Source organism: Arachis ipaensis, chromosome B05, assembly GCF_000816755.2.
Source record: "Arachis ipaensis cultivar K30076 chromosome B05, Araip1.1, whole genome shotgun sequence".
Classification (NCBI taxonomy): domain Eukaryota; kingdom Viridiplantae; phylum Streptophyta; class Magnoliopsida; order Fabales; family Fabaceae; genus Arachis; species Arachis ipaensis.
The window spans coordinates 138,707,944-138,728,355 of NC_029789.2; the positions used below are offsets into that span (position 1 = coordinate 138,707,944).

Consider the following 20,412-nt stretch of genomic DNA (forward strand, 5'->3'; position numbering starts at 1 on the left):
ATGAGTCTAAGAGTAAAGAGAGAAAATATTGTAATTCGAGTATCACTCAAACATATAACATTTTTATAATTATTAATTAATAAATGTGTATTAGCATTACAGGAGTTTGAATTTTGCCGTAAGGATTTTGAGGAAATTTTCATTTCTTCCTTCCCTTTGTAACTTTCAGCGTTACTTAAGCTGAAATGAGGAAGAAGAAAGCTTGGGGCCACTTAAGTGCTGGGCTGGTTGGGCCCACGGATTCGGTTTGGGCCCGATTCAACTGATTCGGTCCGTTCGGTCCAATCTTGAATCGATTTTTTCGAAATTAGAGCAACACCTTGCTAGTGGAGATCTTATAAGGAAGGAGTCACTGCGTCATTTTTCCCTACCATTTGATCATTTTGAAAGTGATCAATTCAATGAGAAAGTTTATCGAGTTGAAAGCACTAAAGGGTAAAAAGTTCAAGAAAGCTTATTCCAAGACAATCACTAGTTTAGTATGAGACACAATTAGAAGTCGTCACTGCAATTAGAAAGTCCGGGCAACATTGTTTCTGCAGAAAATGATCATTTTCTAAAAATCATATCTCCCAAACCACACATCGAAAAATTCTGAAATTTTAGGAGAACAATCTAGACATCTCAAGGTTTCATAGAAAAATAATTTCACTCATTTTAAGTGGCTAGATTGCTCCCAGTTTTGTTCACAAAGTGCTGCCCGAAACTATATAATTCTGCAACATGCAACCTTGGGTTTTAAGAGGTCAAAAATTGATTCCTAACTTTTCACTCACTCTAACCTTGCATTCTAACTTTTTTTTACCTATTGTGACTTATTGGAAAGATTAAATCAGCCACAAGTACTCAGGATTAATAAATCACTATTTTTGTTCACTTTTCACATTTAAGCATACTCATATGAAATAAAAAATTTCTGCATTACTCAACATAGCAATCCAGCCACAGATCACTCAAACAATTCACATATATTATCATTAATTGATTGCATCATATATAACAAATATTCCAAATGGATCAATATTCAAATCAATCTTAAACTTTAACATCATTAATAGTTTCCAGTTCCAAATGGATCAATATTTCAAATCAATCCTAAAATTGTACCTGTCGGTGTTCACAGTTTCAAATGGAGACTCGATCTGGTGGTTACCATTTATGGATGCATTAGATACAACTGGATCTTAATGCTCAATCTGCAGCAAACCAGCAATTCCTCATCATAATAAATCATGTGATCTCGGCCTGAATGAACAAATTAATTCGCCTGAAAGGAGTCAAGAGCAAAATATATGTATCAACTTAATGCTAGAACTCAGAGTGACAATGACTTTAGTGATTTCAACTTGATAAACTTCCTCATTGAATTGATCACTTTCAAAATGATCAAATGGAAGGGAAGAATGACGCAGTAACTCCTTCCTCATAAGATATCCACTAGCAAGGTATTGCTCTAGCCGAGAATATGTGACTGAATCTTCCCTGAAATTTCAGAACAAAATTGGATAGTTTCTTTGGAGATATGTATGTTGTCAATCTTACTCTATACAACATATCATAAGATAGTAGTTACACTTTCATCAGAGATTTGTAGTAGTATGGTGTGGAGGAGGAGGTGTGGAGACTTGTAGACATAAGTAGGTGATGGTGGAGGTGGAGATTTGTAATAATATGCTGGTGGAGGTGGAGACTTATACACATATGTTGGAGATGGTGGAGGAGGTGACTTGTAATAATATGCAGGTGGAGGAGGAGACTTATATACGTAAGTAGGTGATGGTGGAGGAGGTGGTGACTTGTTATAATATGGAGTAGGTGAAGGTTTGTGATTGTGGTGGTGACTGTGTTTTTCACACTCTTCATATGGCTTCTTTGAAACATAAGCAAATGGCTTAGCCTTGACAACAACTTCATACTTGTCCTCGGACTTGAAAAACAAGTGAGTTCCATCATTCAACAAGGTAGGGATGTTGCAGGGTGAATCCTTAAGAGGAGCATGGAGCTTAGCATTGCACTCTGCGGATCCATATTTGACATAATCAAAATCCTTCACAGTCATACTGTACTTTCCATTGATCTTTGTTGTACCATAATGCGCTTTAATGGTTTTACTTCCTACTTCACATGTCACTTCCACAACAACTCCTATGTCATAAAGTTAAAGTTAACATGAATGAAGTATACGCAGAAATCAAATCATAATTCATACTTAAAAAATAATAAAGAAGAATGCATAGAGTAAGATTGACAACATATCTCCAAAGAAACTACCTAATTTTGTTCTGAAATTTCACTGGGGATTCAGTCACATATTCTAGACTAGAGTGACACCTTACTACTGGAAATCTAATGAGGAAGGAGTCACTGCGTCATTCTTCCCATCCATTTGATTATTTTGAAAGTGATCAATTCAATGAGGAAGTTTATCGAGTTAAAAGCACTAAATGGTAAAAAGTTCAACAAAGCTTATTCCAAGACAGTCACTAGTTTAGTATGAGACACAATTAGAAGTCGTCACTACAATTAGAAAGTCCGGACAACATTGTTTCTACAGAAAATGATCATTTTCTAAAAAACATATCTTCCAAACCACACATCAAAAAATTATGAAATTTTAGGAGAACAATCTAGACATTTCAAGGTTTCATCGAAATTAATTACACTTATTTTGAGTGGCTAGATTGCTTCCAGTTTTGTTCACAAAGTGCTGTCCGAAACTACATAATTCTGCAACATGTAACCTTGGGTTTTGAGAGGTCAAAATTGATTCCTAGCTTTTCACTCACTCTAACCTTGCATTCTAACTTTCTTTAACCTATTGTGACTTATTGAAAAGATTAAATCAGCCCCAAGTACTCAGGATTTATAAATAACCATTTTTGTTTACTTTTCACATTTAAGCATACTCATATGAAATAAAAAAATTTCTGCATTACTCAACATAGCAATCCAGAGACAGATCACTCAAACAATTAACATATATTACTATCAATTGATTGCATCAAATATAACAAATAGTCCAAATGGATCAATATTCAAATCAATCTTAAACTTTAACATCATTAATAGTTTAATGGATCAATATTTCAAATCAATCCTAAAATTATACCTGTCGGTGTTCACAGTTTCAAATGGAGACTCGATCTGAGTCATTGGCGGTTACCATTCATGGATGCATTAGATACAACTGGATCTTAGTGCTCAATCTGCAGCAAATCAACAATTCATCATTATAATAAATCATGTGATCTCCGCCTGAATGAACAAATTAATCCGCCTGAAAGGAGTCAAGAGCAAAATATATGTAGTATCAACTTAATGCTAGAACTCAGAGTGACAATGGCTATCGTGCTTTCAACTCGATAAACTTCCTCATTGAATTGATCACTTTCAAAATGATCAAATAGAAGGGAAGAATGATGCAGTAACTATTTCCTCATAAGATCTCCACTAGCAAGGTATTGCTCTAGCCGAGAATATGTGACTGAATCTTCACTGAAATTTTAGAACAAAATTGGGTTGTTTCTTTGGAGATCTGTATGTTGTCAATCTTACTCTATACAACATATCATAAATAGTAGTTTCGCTTTCATCGGAGACTTGTAGTAGTACGGTGTGGAGGAGGAGGTGTAGAGACTTATAGACATAAGTAGGTGATGGTGGAGGTAGAGATTTGTAATAATATGCTGGTGTAGGTGGAGACTTATACACATATGCTGGAGATGGTGGAGAAGGTGGCTTGTAATAATATGTTGGTGGAGGAGGAGACTTATATACTTAAGTGGGTGATGGTGGAGGAGGTGGTGACTTGTTATAATATGGAGTAGGTGAAGGTTTGTGGTTGTGGTGGTGACCGTGTTTTTCACATTCTTCATATGGCTTCTTTGAAACATAAGCAAATGGCTTAGCCTTGAGAACAACTTCATACTTGTCCTCGGACTTGAAAAACAAGTGAGTTCCATCGTTCAACAAGGTAGAAATGTTGCAGGGTGAATCCTTAGGAGGAGCATGGAGCTTAGCCTTGCACACTACGGATGCATATTTGACATAATCAAAATCCTTCACAGTTATACTGTACTTTCTATTGATTTTTGTTGTACCATAATACGCTTTAATGGTTTTACTTCCTACTTCACATGTCACTTCCACAACAGCTCCTGTGTCATAACGTTAAAGTTAACATGAATGAAGTATACACAGTTCATACTTAAAAAATAATAAAGCAGAATGCATAGAGTAAGATTGACAACATATCTCCAAAGAAACTATCCAATTTTGTTCTGAAATTTCACTGGGGATTCAGTCACATATTCTCGAATAGATCAATACCTTGCTAGTGGAGATCTTATGAGGATGGAGTCAGTGCGTCATTCTTCCCTTCCATTTGATCATTTTGAAAGTGATCAATTCAATGAGGAAGTTTATCGAGTTGAAAGCACTAAATGGTAAAAAGTTCAAGAAAGCTTATTCCAAGACCGTCACTAGTTTAGTATGAGACATAATTAGATGTCGTCACTGCAATTAGAAAGTCTGGACAGCATTGTTTCTGCAGAAAATGATCATTTTCTAAAAATCATATCTCCCAAATCACACATCGAAAAATTCTAAAATTTTGGGAGAACATTCTAGACATCTCAAAGTTTCATAGAAAAATAATTTCACTCATTTTGAGTGGCTAGATTGCTTCCAGTTTTTTTCACAAAGTGCTGCCTGAAACTGCATAATTCTGCAACATGTAACCTTGGGTTTTGAGAGGTCAAAATTGATTCCTAGCTTTTCACTCACTCTAACCTTGCATTCTAACTTTCTTTAACCTATTGTGACTTATTGGAAAGATTAAATTAGCCCCAAGTACTCAAGATTTATAAATCACCATTTTTGTTCACTTTTCACATTTAAGCATACTCATATGAAATAAAAAAATTCTGCATTACTCAACATAGCAATCCAGACACAGATCACTCAAACAATTCACATATATTATCATCAATTGATTGCATCATATATAAAAAATAGTCCAAATGGATCAATATTCAAATCAATCTTAAACTTTAACATCATTAATAGTTTCCAGTTCCAAATGGATCAATATTTCAAGTCAATCCTAAAATTGTACCTGTCGGTGTTCACTGTTTCAAATGGAGACTCGATCTGAGTCATTGGCGGTTAACATTCATGGATGCATTTGATACAACTGGATCTTAATGCTCAATCTGCAGCAAATCAACAATTCATCATTATAATAAATCATGTGATCTCCGCCTGAATGAACAAATTAATCCGCCTGAAAGGAGTCAAGAGCAAAATATATGTAGTATCAACTTAATGCTAGAACTCAAAGTGACAATGGCTATCGTGCTTTCAACTCGATAAACTTCCTCATTGAATTGATCACTTTCAAAATGATCAAATAGAAGGGAAGAATGATGCAGTAACTATTTCCTCATAAGATCTCCACTAGCAAGGTATTGCTCTAGCCGAGAATATGTGACTGAATCTTCACTGAAATTTCAGAACAAAATTGGGTTGTTTCTTTGGAGATCTGTATGTTGTCAATCTTACTCTATACAACATATCATAAGATAGTAGTTTCGCTTTCATCGGAGACTTGTAGTAGTACGGTGTGGAGGAGGAGGTGTAGAGACTTATAGACATAAGTAGGTGATGGTGGAGGTAGAGATTTATAATAATATGCTGGTGGAGGTGGAGACTTATACACATATGCTGGAGATGGTGGAGGAGGTGACTTCTAATAATATGCAGGTGGAGGAGGAGACTTATATACATAAGTGGGTGATGGTGGAGGAGGTGGTGACTTGTCATAATATGGAGTAGGTGAAGGTTTGTGATTGTGGTGGTCACTGTGTTTTTCACATTCTTCATATGGCTTCTTTGAAACATAAGCAAATGGCTTAGCCCTGAGGACAACTTCATACTTGTCCTCGGACTTGAAAAATAAGTAAGTTCCATCGTTCAACAAGGTAGGGATGTTGCAGGGTGAATCCTTAGGAGGAGCATGGAGCTTAGCCTTGCACACTGCGGATCCATATTTGACATAATCAAAATCCTTCACAGTTATATTGTACTTTCCATTGATCGTTGTTGTACCATAATGCACTTTAATGGTTTTACTTCCTACTTCACATGTCACTCCTGTGTCATAATGTTAAAGTTAACATGAATGAAGTATACGCAGAAATCAAATCATAATTCATACTTAAAAAACAATAAAGCAGAATGCATAGAGTAAGATTGACAACGTATCTCCAAAGAAACTACCTAATTTTATTATGAATTTTCACTGGGGATTCAGTCACGTATTCTCGACTAGAGCAACACCTAGATAGTGGAGATCTTATGAAGAAGGAGTCACTGCGTCATTCTTCCCTTCCATTTGATCATTTTGAAAGTGATCAATTCAATGAGGAAGTTTATTGAGTTGATAGCACTAAATGGTAAAAAGTTCAAGAAAGCTTATTCCAAGACAGTCACTAATTTAGTATGAGACACAATTAGAAGTCGTCACTGCAATTAAAAAGTCCAAACTACGTTGTTTCTACAGAAAATGATCATTTTCTAAAAATCATATCTCCCAAATCACACATCAAAAAATTCTAAAATTTTAGCGAAACAATCTAGACATCTCAAGGTTTCATAGAAAAATAATTTCACTCATTTTGAGTAGCTAGATTGCTCCCAGTTTTGTTAACAAAGTGCTGCCTGAAACTGCATAATTCTGCAACATGTAACCTTGGATTTTGAGAGGACAAAAATTGATTCCTAGCTTTTCACTCACTCTAACCTTGCATTCTAACTTTCTTTTACCTATTGTGACTTATTGGAAAGATTAAATTAGCCCCAAGTACTCTGGATTAGTAAATCATTATTTTTGTTCACTTTTCACATTTAAGCATACTCATATGAAATAAAAAAATTCTGCATTACTTAACATAGCAATCCAGCCACAGATCACTCAAACAATTCACATATATTATCCTCAATTGATTGCACCATATATAACAAATAGTGCAAATGGATCAATATTCAAATCAATCTTAAACTTTAAAATCATTAATAGTTTCCAGTTCTAAATGGATCAATATTTCAAATCAATCCTAAAATTGTACCTGTCGGTGTTCACAGCTTCAAATGGAGACTCGATCTGAGTCATTGGCGGTTACCATTCATGGATGCATTAGAAGCAACTGGATATTAATGCTCAATCTGCAGCAAATCAGCAACTCATCATCATAATAAATCATGTGATCTCGGCCTGAATGAACAAACTAATCCGCCTGAAAGGAGTCAAGAGGAAAATATATGTATCAACTTAATGCTAAAACTCAGAGTGACAATGGCTTTAGTGCTTTTAAATCGATAAACTTCCTCATTGAATTGATCACTTTCAAAATGATCAAATGGAAGGGAAGAATGACACAGTAACTCCTTCCTCATAAGATCTCCACTAGCAAGGTATTGCTCTAGCCGAGAATATGTGACTGAAACTTCACTGAAATTTCAGAACAAAATTGGGTAGTTTCTTTGGAGATATGTATGTTGTTAATCTTACTCTATACAACATATCATAAGATAGTAGTTTCGCTTTCATCGGAGACTTGTAGTAGTATGGTGTGGAGGAGAAGGTGTGGAGACTTATAGACATGAGTATGTGATGGTGGAGGTGGAGATTTGTAATAATATGCTGATGGAGGTGGAGACTTATACACATATGCTGTAGATGGTGGAGGAGGTGACTTGTAATAATATGCAGGTGGAGGAGGAAACTTATATACGTAAGTGGGTGATGGTGGAGGAGGTGGTGACTTGTTATAATATGGAGTAGGTGAAGGTTTGTGATTGTGGTGGTGACTGTGTTTTTCACATTCTTCATATGGCTTCTTTGAAACATAAGCAAATGGCTTAGCCTTGAGGAAAACTTCATACTTGTCCTCAAACTTGAAAAACAAGTGAGTTCCATCGTTCAACAAGGTAGGGATGTTGCAGGGTGAATCCTTAGGAGGAGCATGGAGCTTAGCCTTGCACACTGCGGATCCATATTTGACATAATCAAAATCCTTCACAGTTATACTGTACTTTCCATTGATCTTTGTTGTACCATAATACGATTTAATGGTTTTACTTCCTACTTCACATGTCACTTCCACAACAGCTAATGTGTCATAATGTTAAAGTTAGCATGAATGAAGTATACGCAGAAATGAAATAATAATTCATACTTCAAAAACAATAAAACAGAATGCATGGAGTAAGATTGACAACATATCTCCAAAGAAACTACCTAATTTTGTTCTGAAATTTCACTGGGGATTCAGTCACATATTCTCGACTAGAGCAACACCTTGCTAGTGGAGATCTTATGAGGAAAGAGTCACTGCGTCATTCTTCCCTTCCATTTGATCATTTTGAAAGTGATCAATTCAATGAGGAAGTTTATCGAGTTGAAAGCACTAAAGCCATTGTCACTCTGAGTTCTAGCATTGAGTTGATACATATATTTTGCTCTTGGTTTCTTTTAGACTGGTTAGTTTGTTGACTCAGGCCGAAATTACATGATTTATATTTTAGTTTTGCTTCCTTCACTTGTTTGAACCCTATTTATAGATGCTAGTGCGTGCATTCTCCATCAATCTTGTTCCTTTTTATCCCCTTATATTTTTATTTATTATTATGTACTTTAAAGTTTAAACCCACTCTAAGATGGGTAAAAGAAATAGGAACATTGCATTTTCTGTAAAGTTGTGCTATACAACAAATAGGTAACTCACGTTTGTGACTTTAACTCCGTAACCTTTAAATTTTAATAAACTTGACTCATCCTTAAACGCTCTTTACTAAGTATGGAGTGCTGCACACTTTGTTAATTCATTAAATCTGAACTCTTCATTATAAAAATATTAAAAAAATATGTAATAATAATTAAATTTTCTGATAATTGAGGAATATTTTTCTTCTTTATATCAATTCCTGAAGAACTTTCATCACCAGATTGTGAAAAAGATTATGCAACGGCAAAGATACGCACCTTCTTGGATTCCTCATTGGAAAATGATGATCCCACAAAGCCACCAATAATTGAGAAAAATGAAAAACCCTACATACATACATACCCTTATCAAGTTATCATCATCAATTCATCATAATAATTCTTTAACAGTTGGAGTTATTATAGAATTTAAGGTTTGAAAGCTCTAATTTTCGTACATAAATTAATCAATCAGTGAAGATGATAATTTAACCAAACCTAATATATGTTGTTGCTTAATTATTCCACATGGCATGAGTAAACGTCAAACGGATAATATCTACATACATGGTCATGGACTCATCACTCATGAGTCATTAGTAATGAAATTCTTTCTCGGCTTCTCTTACTATCTTACAACAACTTATAAAAATTGCTTAGAAGAATGATTATATATATGGATCCACCATGTTTTCTTCTTGCATACAAATTTTTAAGTAATCACTTTTATTTTCACACCTTGAATTCAATGAGCAAAATATACAACAACATTCTAAAGACTCAGAAAGCCTTTATTTTTAAAATGCAGTCCAATTTTCTTTAAAGACTACATAAAACTTAACCTGCTAACTAAATAAAATAAAGTTGAAAAATCCATAAATTAAATTAAATATTCAAATAAATAACTCAAAATTTAAACTAATAGTTTAATATTGAATAATACTTGCTATATTGCACTTTTTAAAACAAAGTTGTTAACATTTTTCTCTATGCCATTAAACCTAATGTCAACCAAAATTAATAATAATATAGTCTTATAAAGTAAAAAATGTCTCTTTATCTTCTGAAATGCATATAAAAAATTATATATAAAAATGTGAAAAAAATTTTAAAAATTACAAAATAACAATGATCATATTGTAAAGTCATGTTATGCAATATATAGATGAATTTAAAAAAGATAAAACTGCAGACGAAGAATGACTTAAACGCGACATTGATAATAGGGGTCACCCCGTTCCACCGCTCCATACTCGAGGTCCGGCTGCCAAAGCATTTTGACAAGCCGACGGACATGAGGTACGATGGAACACAGGACCCCCTGGAGCATCTAACGGCCTTCGAGGTCAGGATGAACTTAGAAGGAGTAGGAGATGAGGTAAGATGTCGCGCCTTCCCGGTTACTCTGTCGGGGCCTGCAATACGGTGGTTCAATAACCTCCCGCAGGGCTCGGTGACCCAATTCTCCGACATCAGCCATGCCTTCCTGGCTCAATTCACAACCAGGATCGCAAAAGCCAAGCACCCGATCAATCTGCTAGGGGTGACCCAAAGAGCCGGGGAGTCGACCCGGAAGTACTTGGACCGTTTCAATGACGAGTGCTTGGAAATTGACGGTTTGACGGACTCGGTGGCGAGTTTATGCTTGACGAATGGGCTCCTGAATGAGGATTTCAGGAAGCACCTTACTACAAAGCCAGTCTGAACAATGCAGGAGATCCAGTGCGTGGCTAAGGAGTATATCAACGACGAGGAAGTAAGCCGGGTCGTGGCTGCCAATAAACAGCAACCCGCCTACAACCAAGCCCGGCACCACGAAAGCAGAGAGAAAACTAGGGAACACGCCAGGGACCACACCAAGGACGGCGGCCCGAGCAAAGCCTCGAAGCCATTCCCCCGAATCGGAAAATTCACCAATTACACCCCCTCACGGCACCGATCACGGAAGTCTACCAACAAATAGCAGAGAGGGGGATACTGACGAAACCCCGACCTCTGAAGGGCAGGACGGGTGGAGACAAGAGCCTCTACTGCGAATATCATAAGGGATACGGACACAAAACCCAAGACTGCTTCGACCTAAAGGACGCCCTGGAGCAGGCAATCAGGGACGAAAAACTTGTCGATTTCTCCCACCTTATAAGGGAGCCGAGGAGACGCAATCGGGATCATGAAGGCGAAGACAAATCCCGGGCGGCAAGACAACGCCGAGAACCAGAGAGGGGCGACCACGATCTCACGGTGGTGAACGTAGTAACAGCGAGAAACTCCGCCCCAAGGTCGAAATCAGCACAGAAAAAAGACGCCAAGGTCCTTGCAGTCTCCTCCTCGTCTGCCAGAAGTTCTCGGGTACTCCCATCCATTTCCTTTGTTCCCGAAGACCGATGGTTCGATGAGATGCCAGAAAGTCCCCCCATGGTCATCACGGCCAGGGTCGGAACCGGCCTCGTCAAGCGGATCCTGGTGGATACGGGGGCAGACTCGAACATCATGTTTCGGAATGTCTTTGATGCCCTAGGACTACGAGATACCGATCTGGCGACCCACCCACACGGTGTGGTAGGATTGGGAGACCACTTCATCAAGCCGGATGGAATCATCTCGCTCCCAACCTCCGTGGGGCAAGGGCAAAAGCGAAGGACCGTGATGGCCGATTTTGTAATCTTACGAGATTCTACAGCTTACAATATTATCTTGGGGAGGAAAACCATCAACGACCTGGGGGCCGCCATTAGTACGAAGCTGCTCGTGATGAAGTTTGTTGTTGATGACGGATCCGTAGGATCCATCAGAGGAGACTTGGAAACGGCGGTCGCCTGCGACCACGCCAGCCTCTCTCTCAGGAAAAAGTCCAAAGAAGCTTCAGGAGTTTTTCTCGCCGACCTGGACGCCAGGATACAAGATAAGCCCAGACCTAAGCCAGAAGGGGACTTGGAGAAATTCAGGGTTGGTGAGGGGGACGAGAAGTTCACGTTTATAAACAGAAACCTTCCCCATGAATTGAAAGAGCCTCTGATGGAGATGATCAGAGCCAATGCCGACCTCTTCGCTTGGACGCCAGCCGACATGCCAGGGATAGATCCCCAACTCATGTCACACCATCTGGCCGTCAAACCAGAAGCCAGGCCAGTGGCCCAAAGGAAGAGAAAGATGTCGCAAGAAAGGGCAGAGGAGGTGGCCAGGCAGGCGGCCAGCCTCCTTGAAGCGGGGTTCATCCTAGAATTGGACTACTCGACCTGGCTGTCGAACGTAGTTTTGGTGAAGAAACATAATGGGAGGTGGAGAAGGTGTGTAGACTACTCTGACCTCAATAAGGCATGTCCTAAGGACTGCTACCCCTTGCCCAATATTGACGCACTCGTCGACGCAGCGGCGGGGTACCGGTATCTGAGCTTCATGGACGCCTATTCTGGGTACAACCAGATACCGATGCACCGACCCGACGAGGAAAAAACGGCATTCATAACGCCAGGAGGGACCTATTGCTACAAAGTAATGCCATTTGGTCTAAAAAACGCTGGCGCCACATACCAGAGATTGATGAACAAGATATTCAGTGAACTAATAGGCAAGACAGTGGAAGTCTACGTGGACGACATCCTCGCAAAAACCACACGACCAGACGATCTCCTGAGCGACCTGAGGGGCGTATTTGCGTCCCTCCGGCAACACGGTATGAGGCTTAACCCACTCAAATGCGCCTTTGCTATGGAGGCCGGGAAGTTCCTGGGATTCATGATCACCCAAAGAGGGGTAGAAGCGAACCCCGAGAAGTGCCAAGCGATTCTCCAGATGAAGAGCCCGGGTTGTATCAAAGACGTCCAACGATTGGCCGAAAGGCTGACGGCTCTATCCCGTTTTCTCGGTGCATCGGCAGCAAAAGCCCTACCCTTCTTCAATCTGATGAAAAAGGGAATAGCATTCGAATGGACCCCGGCGTGCGAGGAGGCATTCAACCACTTCAAGGAGATCCTAGCAGCGCCTCCTGTGCTCGGAAAGCCCAAGGCCGGAGAATCACTCTACCTCTACCTGGCAGTAACAGAGGAAGCGCTCGCAGCGGTGCTTGTAAGAGAAGAAGGGAAAACTCAGCAGCCGGTCTACTTCGTCAGTAGGGCTCTGCAAGGAGCCGAGCTGAGGTACAGCAAACTGGAAAAGCTGGCATTTACGCTCCTAACTTCCTCCCGAAGGTTAAGGCAATACTTCCAGAGTCACCGTATAGTCGTGAGGAAGGACCAGGCAATTCGCCAAGTACTACAAAAACCTGACTTGGCTGGTAGGATGATGACCTGGGCCATCGAGCTTTCCCAATACGACTTGCAGTACGAGCCCCGGCACGCAATCAAGGCCCAGGCAATGGCAGACTTTTTGGTTGAGGTAACGGGTGATCCCCCCGAGGAAACGGGAACACTTTGGAGGCTCCACGTGGACGGGGCCTCCAACCAAACGTCCGGGGGAGCAGGGGTCATCTTAGAAAGCCCGGCAGGAATCATATACGAGCAATCGACCAAGTTCGAGTTCCCTGTGTCGAACAATCAAGCGGAATATGAAGCTCTCTTAAGCGGACTAATGCTAGCGCGGGAAGTCGGGGCGTCGAAGGTCGACGTATGCAGTGATTCACAGGTCGTCACCTCACAGGTAAACGGAAGCTACCAAGCCCGGGACCCCCTCCTACAAAAATACTTGGAAAAGGTTAAAGAAATGACGAGTCAGTTCCAAGAGGTCATGATCCAACACGTCCCAAGAGAAAGGAACACACGGGCGGACCTCCTGTCCAAACTAGCGAGCACAAAGCCAGGGGCGGGTAACCAGTCTCTCATTCAGGGCATGGCGAAGGAGCCAACGGTCGCCCTCCATCTGACGGAGTTAAGCCCCTCGTGGTTGGACCCCATTATAAACTTCCTGGAGCTCGGTAAATTGCCTGACGATGAGAAGGCTGCCAAAACACTGAGAAGGGAGGCGGCCAGATATGCAATCATACAAGGACAACTGTTCAGAAAGGGGCTCAGCCAGCCCCTATTGAAGTGCTTGCATCCCGACCAGACGGACTACGTACTTAGAGAAGTCCACGAGGGATGCTGCGGCCACCATATCGGGGGCAAAGCCCTAGCAAGGAAGCTCATCCGAGCTGGATACTATTGGCCATCAATGATGAAGGACTCCAAGGAATTCGTTAGAAAGTGCGTAAAGTGTCAACAAAACGCCAATTTCCACAAGGCACCGGCCTCTGAACTGAGCCTTCTGACGACCACACGACCTTTCGCTCAATGGGGAATCGACCTCCTGGGACCCTCCCCGGTTGGCCCAGGACAAGTCAAGTATCTCATAGTGGCCATCGACTACTACGCCAAATGGATAGAGGCCGAACCACTAGCCAGCATATCCTCCTCTAATTGCAGGAAATTCATGTGGAGACAGGTGATAACCCGATTCGGGATCCCGGATATCATCATCTCGGATAACGGAACACAATTCACTGACAAGAAATTCACGGAATTCCTCACCGGCCTAGGGGTAAAACAAAAATTTCCTCAGTGGAACACCCCCAGACGAACGGACAAGTGGAGTCCGCAAACAAGATCATCCTACTCGGCCTCAAGAAGCGCCTAGACAACAAGAAAGGCGCATGGGCCGACGAGGTCGCTTTGGTCCTGTGGTCCTACCGAACAACCGAGCAAAGCGCTACGGGGGAAACCCCTTTTCGCCTAACATACGGGGTCGACGCCGTGATACCCGTCGAAATCAGCGAACCGAGCCCGCGGCTACTGCTCGCAGGTGTGGACGAAGCGGTAGAAAAGGACCTGGTTGAGGAGACGAGGGAGATGGCCCATTTGTCAGAAGCGGCATTGAAGCAAAGAATAGCCCTGCGCTACAACGCTAGAGTCCTTAGGAGGGATTTTGGAGAAAGAGACCTCGTCTTGCGACGCAACGACGTCGGTCTGCCGACTCTTGGGGAAGGGAAGCTGGCGGCAAACTGGGAAGGTCCCTACAGAATTAGAGAGGTGCTTGGCAAGGGTGCCTACAAACTCGAGAGACTTGACGGCAAAGAAATCCCTAGAACGTGGAACGCAGGTAATCTAAGAAGATTCTACTCCTGACTCGGGCAAACCGACCAGGAGGCCTAGCGGACTTATGTATGCTTGCTCTGATTGACATGTTAATTTCTAGTCACTTTTTAGCCATTTACTCTTATTGAATACTTGCCATATTAACGAGCTTGCCTAGCTGATGATTAATTCTCACTTGTCAAAACATCCTCCTTCTTATCTGTTACTTCCCAATACGCGTTTCACAACAATTGCGTCCTAAAACGGCAGCCCAGGACTGATCACCCCGGGAGCCAAATAGACCATAGCCACGATTAACGCAGCGACAACACGACCAAATCGGTCCGAATCATTACCAACATAAAGACGACAAAACGGGCACAAGCAATAAGCCCATCACGAAAAAGCGTTAACGAAAATAATACGACGAGCAAGGCGAAAGATTGTAACGGCCACTCGGCCAAACGACCAACCTAACATAAACGTTACGGAAGTGTCAAATTACAAAACACGCAACAAACGTTCAACAAATCTACATCAAAATGTCTAAGTTAAAAGAAGTCACTTCCTAGGCATGTCGACAACCTTGCCGTCTTGGATCATTTTGAAGACCCCAATAGCCGATGTGTCGAAGTCGGGAGCTACGATCTTCACTTGGGCTTTCAGAGCATCTTCAGTCATAGAAATCGCACTCTTCCCTTGCTCTTTGGTCGCTTTCAGCTTCTTCCGGAGCTCCTCGACCTCGACTTTAACGGCTTTAGCCGACGACACGGCTTGGTCACGTTCTTTCTCCAAGAGTGCTACCCGACCCTGAGCGGCGTTCAGCTGGCTCTCCAAGGTCATCTCCCGCTCAGCTAAACGGGCCACCGTCTCGTCGGAAGCCTTCAATTTTTCCTCGGCAGACGTCGCCTTTTCGTCGGACGCCTTGAGTTTCTCCCCCATCTCAGACAACTGGCTCTGAAGCAGCTCAACCTGCACCTTGAAGTCATTGTTTGCCTTGGCAGAGGACTCGAGCTTCCTCCGAAGGGACTGCATTCCCGACAACTCGAATTCAGCCTTTCGAGCTATCACGGCCCCCCGGAGCAAAGTCCGATACATCCATCTCGCCTGCCCGGCAAGATCGGTACCGTGGAAATGCTCCTCTGTCCCAGGAATCAGCTGCGAGTCAATAAAAGTTGTGGCATCAAAATTCCTCTCCATGATGGTGAGAGCCCCCTCCGGGCTCGAAGACGCCCTCCGCCTCTTAGGGGTGTGGATGAGCTCCACATCGTTGTCTTCTGGAGGAACAGAGGGCGAGTGCCCGCCAACGATGACCTCGGGAGGGGGAGAAGCGTGCGCCCCCTCTTGGTTCTCACCCATCATCTCGGTATCCTGGGGAGGGGCCTTAGTCTGGTCCTCCTTCTCCTCGGAGGGTCCAGCCGATTTCCCGGCATCCTTCTCCGCGGCCTTCTCGTTATCACTTTCTTCGAAGAAGGTCTTCATCAGGTTCTCAAGACCCGTCACTGTAGCAGACATCTCCACTGCAACAAACGGACAAACACGTTAGCCGTTAGATCAGATAAAACAAAGAATAATAAACATCACAAAAATACAAAACAAGAAGACTCACGGATATAGCTCCTGGCGGCCTCCCGTTCACCCATAAGGAGATGAGGGTTCACGGGGTTCTTCTCAAAAAGAGCAAATAGCACATCGGCTATTTGCTTATCTACCGAGGACATCCTCTTATACGTTACCTTAATAAAAGGATTTGACCCCTCCCCAAAGCTCCAGTAAGTGGGGATGAGGCGCTCTCCCTCCAAGGATAACCAAAAAGGATGCCGACCTCTAACGGGACGGACTTTGAAAAACTTATCTTTAAACCCGTGGTAGGAATCCTCGAACAGACCAAAGATTCTCCTACCCTGGGCGGACCGGAAAGAAAGGAACCCTTTCCTCGCCTTCCCTTGTTTGGAAGGATTGGTAAGGTTGAAGAAGAAAAGGAAGACATCCACCGACACCGGCAGTTCGAGATACTCGCACACCATCTCAAAACAGCGGATAGAAGCCCAACTGTTCGGGTGGAGCTGCGACGGAGACACAGATATCCGATTTAAGAGTGACATCTGGAACTCGAAAAACGGAAGGCGAACCCCAACCTGGGTGAACATAGATTTGTAAAACCAAATCCAGTCGGCAATACGGGGAGAGTGAAGATTGACCTCGTAAAGCCGCTCATGGGGGGCAGGCACGAAGGTCTCATAATTGGCCTCTTCATCTGTTCCCCCGCACAAGTACCCGGCCTGCCGGAACTCCGTCAATTCCGCCAGATCCATCTGGTTTGGCGAATTCTTTACATCCGAGGTTACCCAGGCGTACGGATCATAGCTGGCCGCGGAGGGGGAAGCCCGGGAGACAACACGAGGCATACCTACAGCGGGGTACCACTCCGTTAGTCTACGAGATCGGGAGCCCGGAAAATACCCAGAAACTATAATTCATCCTACTGAACAGTTAAGATCAAAGTATGGACCAAGCAACCCACCTAAAAATCTACCCTGGAATGGTACCCCTGCCCTAATACTCTACCTATCATCAGAAAGCCATATAGCAACATAACAGTAAAAATGGAGAAACAAACACATACAACAAGCACGCAAGAACAAAACAGAAAAGAGAAGGATTCTAGAAATACCTGAATTAATCGAAGGAACTTGAAAGTGGTTGGAGAAGCACAAAGAACCTCGAACAAGTGGTTGATGAGGCACAAAAACGCTTGAAACGGAGGAAATTTGGATATCAGGGAGAAAAAAAGTGGGAATAGCAAAAGTGGGAACAAAAGAAATAAGAAACTGTTTAAAAACCGCAGCACGAAGCGCAAAGAGGCCAGGGGTAAAAAGGTCTTTGCACGCGGGATTTTAGTAACCCATTATGAGCATTCAATGCTCAGCGTGAAGAACGAAGCGACGAAACGGTCGCCTTGGCAACCAAGAGACACGCGCGCAGGGAGCACGTCACCCCCGCGAACAACCGATCTGGCGACAACACACGAACGAGGAAATCACGCGCCATCGATGTCTCCCACGAACATCACTGGCGCGTTGGGGGCACTGTTACGGCCTGGCCCAGAGTCCTTGCGGGTCGACCCGACCCGGATGCCACCCGAACCGGACACATGCCCCACAACGACCTCGGACACGCGTCCAGTACAGCTCATGCACAGCTGGGGGGTAACCTCCCTGGAAACATGGGCCTGCTCTCATCGGGCCCACCTCTGACAGGTATATAAAGGGGGAGGCTTGCACTCCCCCAGAGGTACGCCACATACTCTATCACCTTATCCGCCTGCACACCCTACTGACTTCTTCCTCTAATTCCTTAATCTATAGTGTTGGGATGAAAATAAAAAAGATTATTATTATTCTGTATGATTTCACCAAATTTATACTTAAGTTCATATACTTTAAAAAATTTTAATTAAGTCTCTATATCAATTTTAAATTTATAATCACATTTTTACTATTTTAAAAATATTTGTTACGGCCCAGCCCAGCTAGGCATGGAGGCCGATCCGACCCGACCTGGAGACCTACCGACCCGTTTGGACGGGTCATCGTACCCGCTTGTCTGGCGACCCGGCCACGTACCCTCCATGCCAGCTGCATAACAGCTGGGGAGAAGAAAACTTCCTGGAAGGAGGCCTTCTCCTATGGGGTCCACTTTTCTGATAAGGTATATAAGGGGAGGGTCATACCCCTCCCCCAAGGTACGTCACACATATCACCTTGCCCACTTTTCGCCTGCACATCTGACTGACTAGAGCGTCGGAGTGTCTTTGCAGGTGGCACCCCCCCTCTCTCTCACTCGAAGTACTCGGGACCTCGCACTCCGCTAGCCGACAGTCCACGACTCGACGAGCCCCAATCATCATCTCGGATCACAACCCGAACCGTTCAGTAACCGACCTACCGAACAATGCTCTTATAAGGATGTCAAGGGGTAGAAAAATTTGTTGGAAGGGAACACGAAGAAGAGAAAGAAATAGCAAAAGAAGTTGACGAGTTCTTTCGTGAAATATATATATATATATATAGTAGCAGGCGGCATCCCCGCCACCCACTTCCTCCCTTTCTTCCCCCTGTCTCGCCATACTAGCAACTTGATTAGCTACTAGTTACTAGAATCGTTCAAACATCAAACAGTAAGTAAGCAATGCGTACTTCTTTCCTAGTTGACGCGTCATTAGTGATAGGAATATACCGAGTGAGGAGTGTGTGCGCGCCTTTGGAGACAAGTTTACCTGTGTATCTACTACTACTGCCTCTTCATTAGATTATTCATGTCATCACTTCACTACATTTAAAAGGACAAAATATTATTATTTTTAATTGAGTAAATGCTCTTTCCGGTTCCTAACCTGATGGACTTTCCACCTCCTAAGAAATCTAAAAATTCAAATCGGTCTAGATCTACTTTGATATATGTACGTTCCAGTCCCTGCAACCGATTTCGAGCAGGTCACTTGCTGATGTGTCAGTAACTTGTCCACGTGAGTTTCTCTCCTTCATAATTGAGACAAATTGCCCCTGGACCTTTGTTGAAACGTTGCGTTTCATAAAGAGCGTTATTTCATAAAACACCTTCCTCTCCCTCATCATTTACATTTTCCTTTAATTCTGAAAACCTTTCTCCTTCCCTCCAAAAGAGCGTTACGTTGAGGACGTGCGAGCGTGTTGCACCACTGTGTGGGAAGACATTGACTGCATTTGGCATGTTTCTTTGAAAAGGTAAGGAATGCTTCGTTCTCTTCGACTTACTTTATCTTTTATTGTAGTCAAGTTGAGGAGTGTGTCAGATAGTGGGAGTGAAATTAGCTTTGATAACCCAGTTCTCCTCTGCATGGTGATTATAGGTGGATGGGGTGAAGCACTAGCTTTGTTTGATGAGTTAGGATTGTAGCGAAACTATAATAGTGATGTTAACTTTGAAAGTTTTTACCTTTGTGTTTACTGATGAGTTAAGAATTCTTAACTGATAGACATTATAGTCTATTTATTCTTGATTAAGTTTGAAGTTTAGCTCTGTTACTGAGTTGTGGTTTGAATTTTTACAGATGTCTGTGTTTGTTGTCCCTGTTTTTCACCATGGTGGGAGATTAAAGAAAGATTCAAATGGAGTGTTACGGTATGTAGATGGAAAGATTGAGAAATTTCCACCCATGGATGTTGATTTTGTCAACAAGAAGGACTTGAAAGAACTCTTCAGGGGATTAGGTTATCCAGAATACAAAGAAATTTACTGGCTTGATCCAGCGGCAAGAAACTTGGAGTTTGGGCTTCATATCCTTAAGGGTGACCAGGATATTAATGACATGTGTGAAGCCACCCTAAGTTGTCCAGATAGAAATGAGTTCTACATTTACTTTGAGCACCCAGTAAGTCAACCAATGGCAGTCGAACCAGAGCCAGAACCAGAGGAAGAGCCCGTTGTGTTCACAGATGATTCTTCATCGGATGACGGATACGAGAGTGCCGAAGATGAGGCCTACAAGCCTCCTCCTCCTGGTTATGAGACTGATAGTAGTGATATTGAATCGCCAAAAAGACATGAAAAAAAATAAAGAAA

At 42.4% G+C, this 20,412-nt stretch overlaps 1 protein-coding gene across 1 annotated transcript; it reads right to left on the bottom strand.

Annotated features, from left to right (window-relative positions):
• LOC110272147 (extensin-3-like) lies at nucleotides 1,286-2,799 on the bottom strand. Its single transcript, XM_021124010.1, has 2 exons — nucleotides 2,793-2,799; nucleotides 1,286-2,145 (listed from the first exon to the last, which is right to left on the bottom strand). The coding sequence occupies exons 1-2, from the start codon at nucleotides 2,797-2,799 to the stop codon at nucleotides 1,556-1,558; spliced, it is 597 nt and encodes a 198-aa protein (XP_020979669.1). The 3' UTR covers nucleotides 1,286-1,555.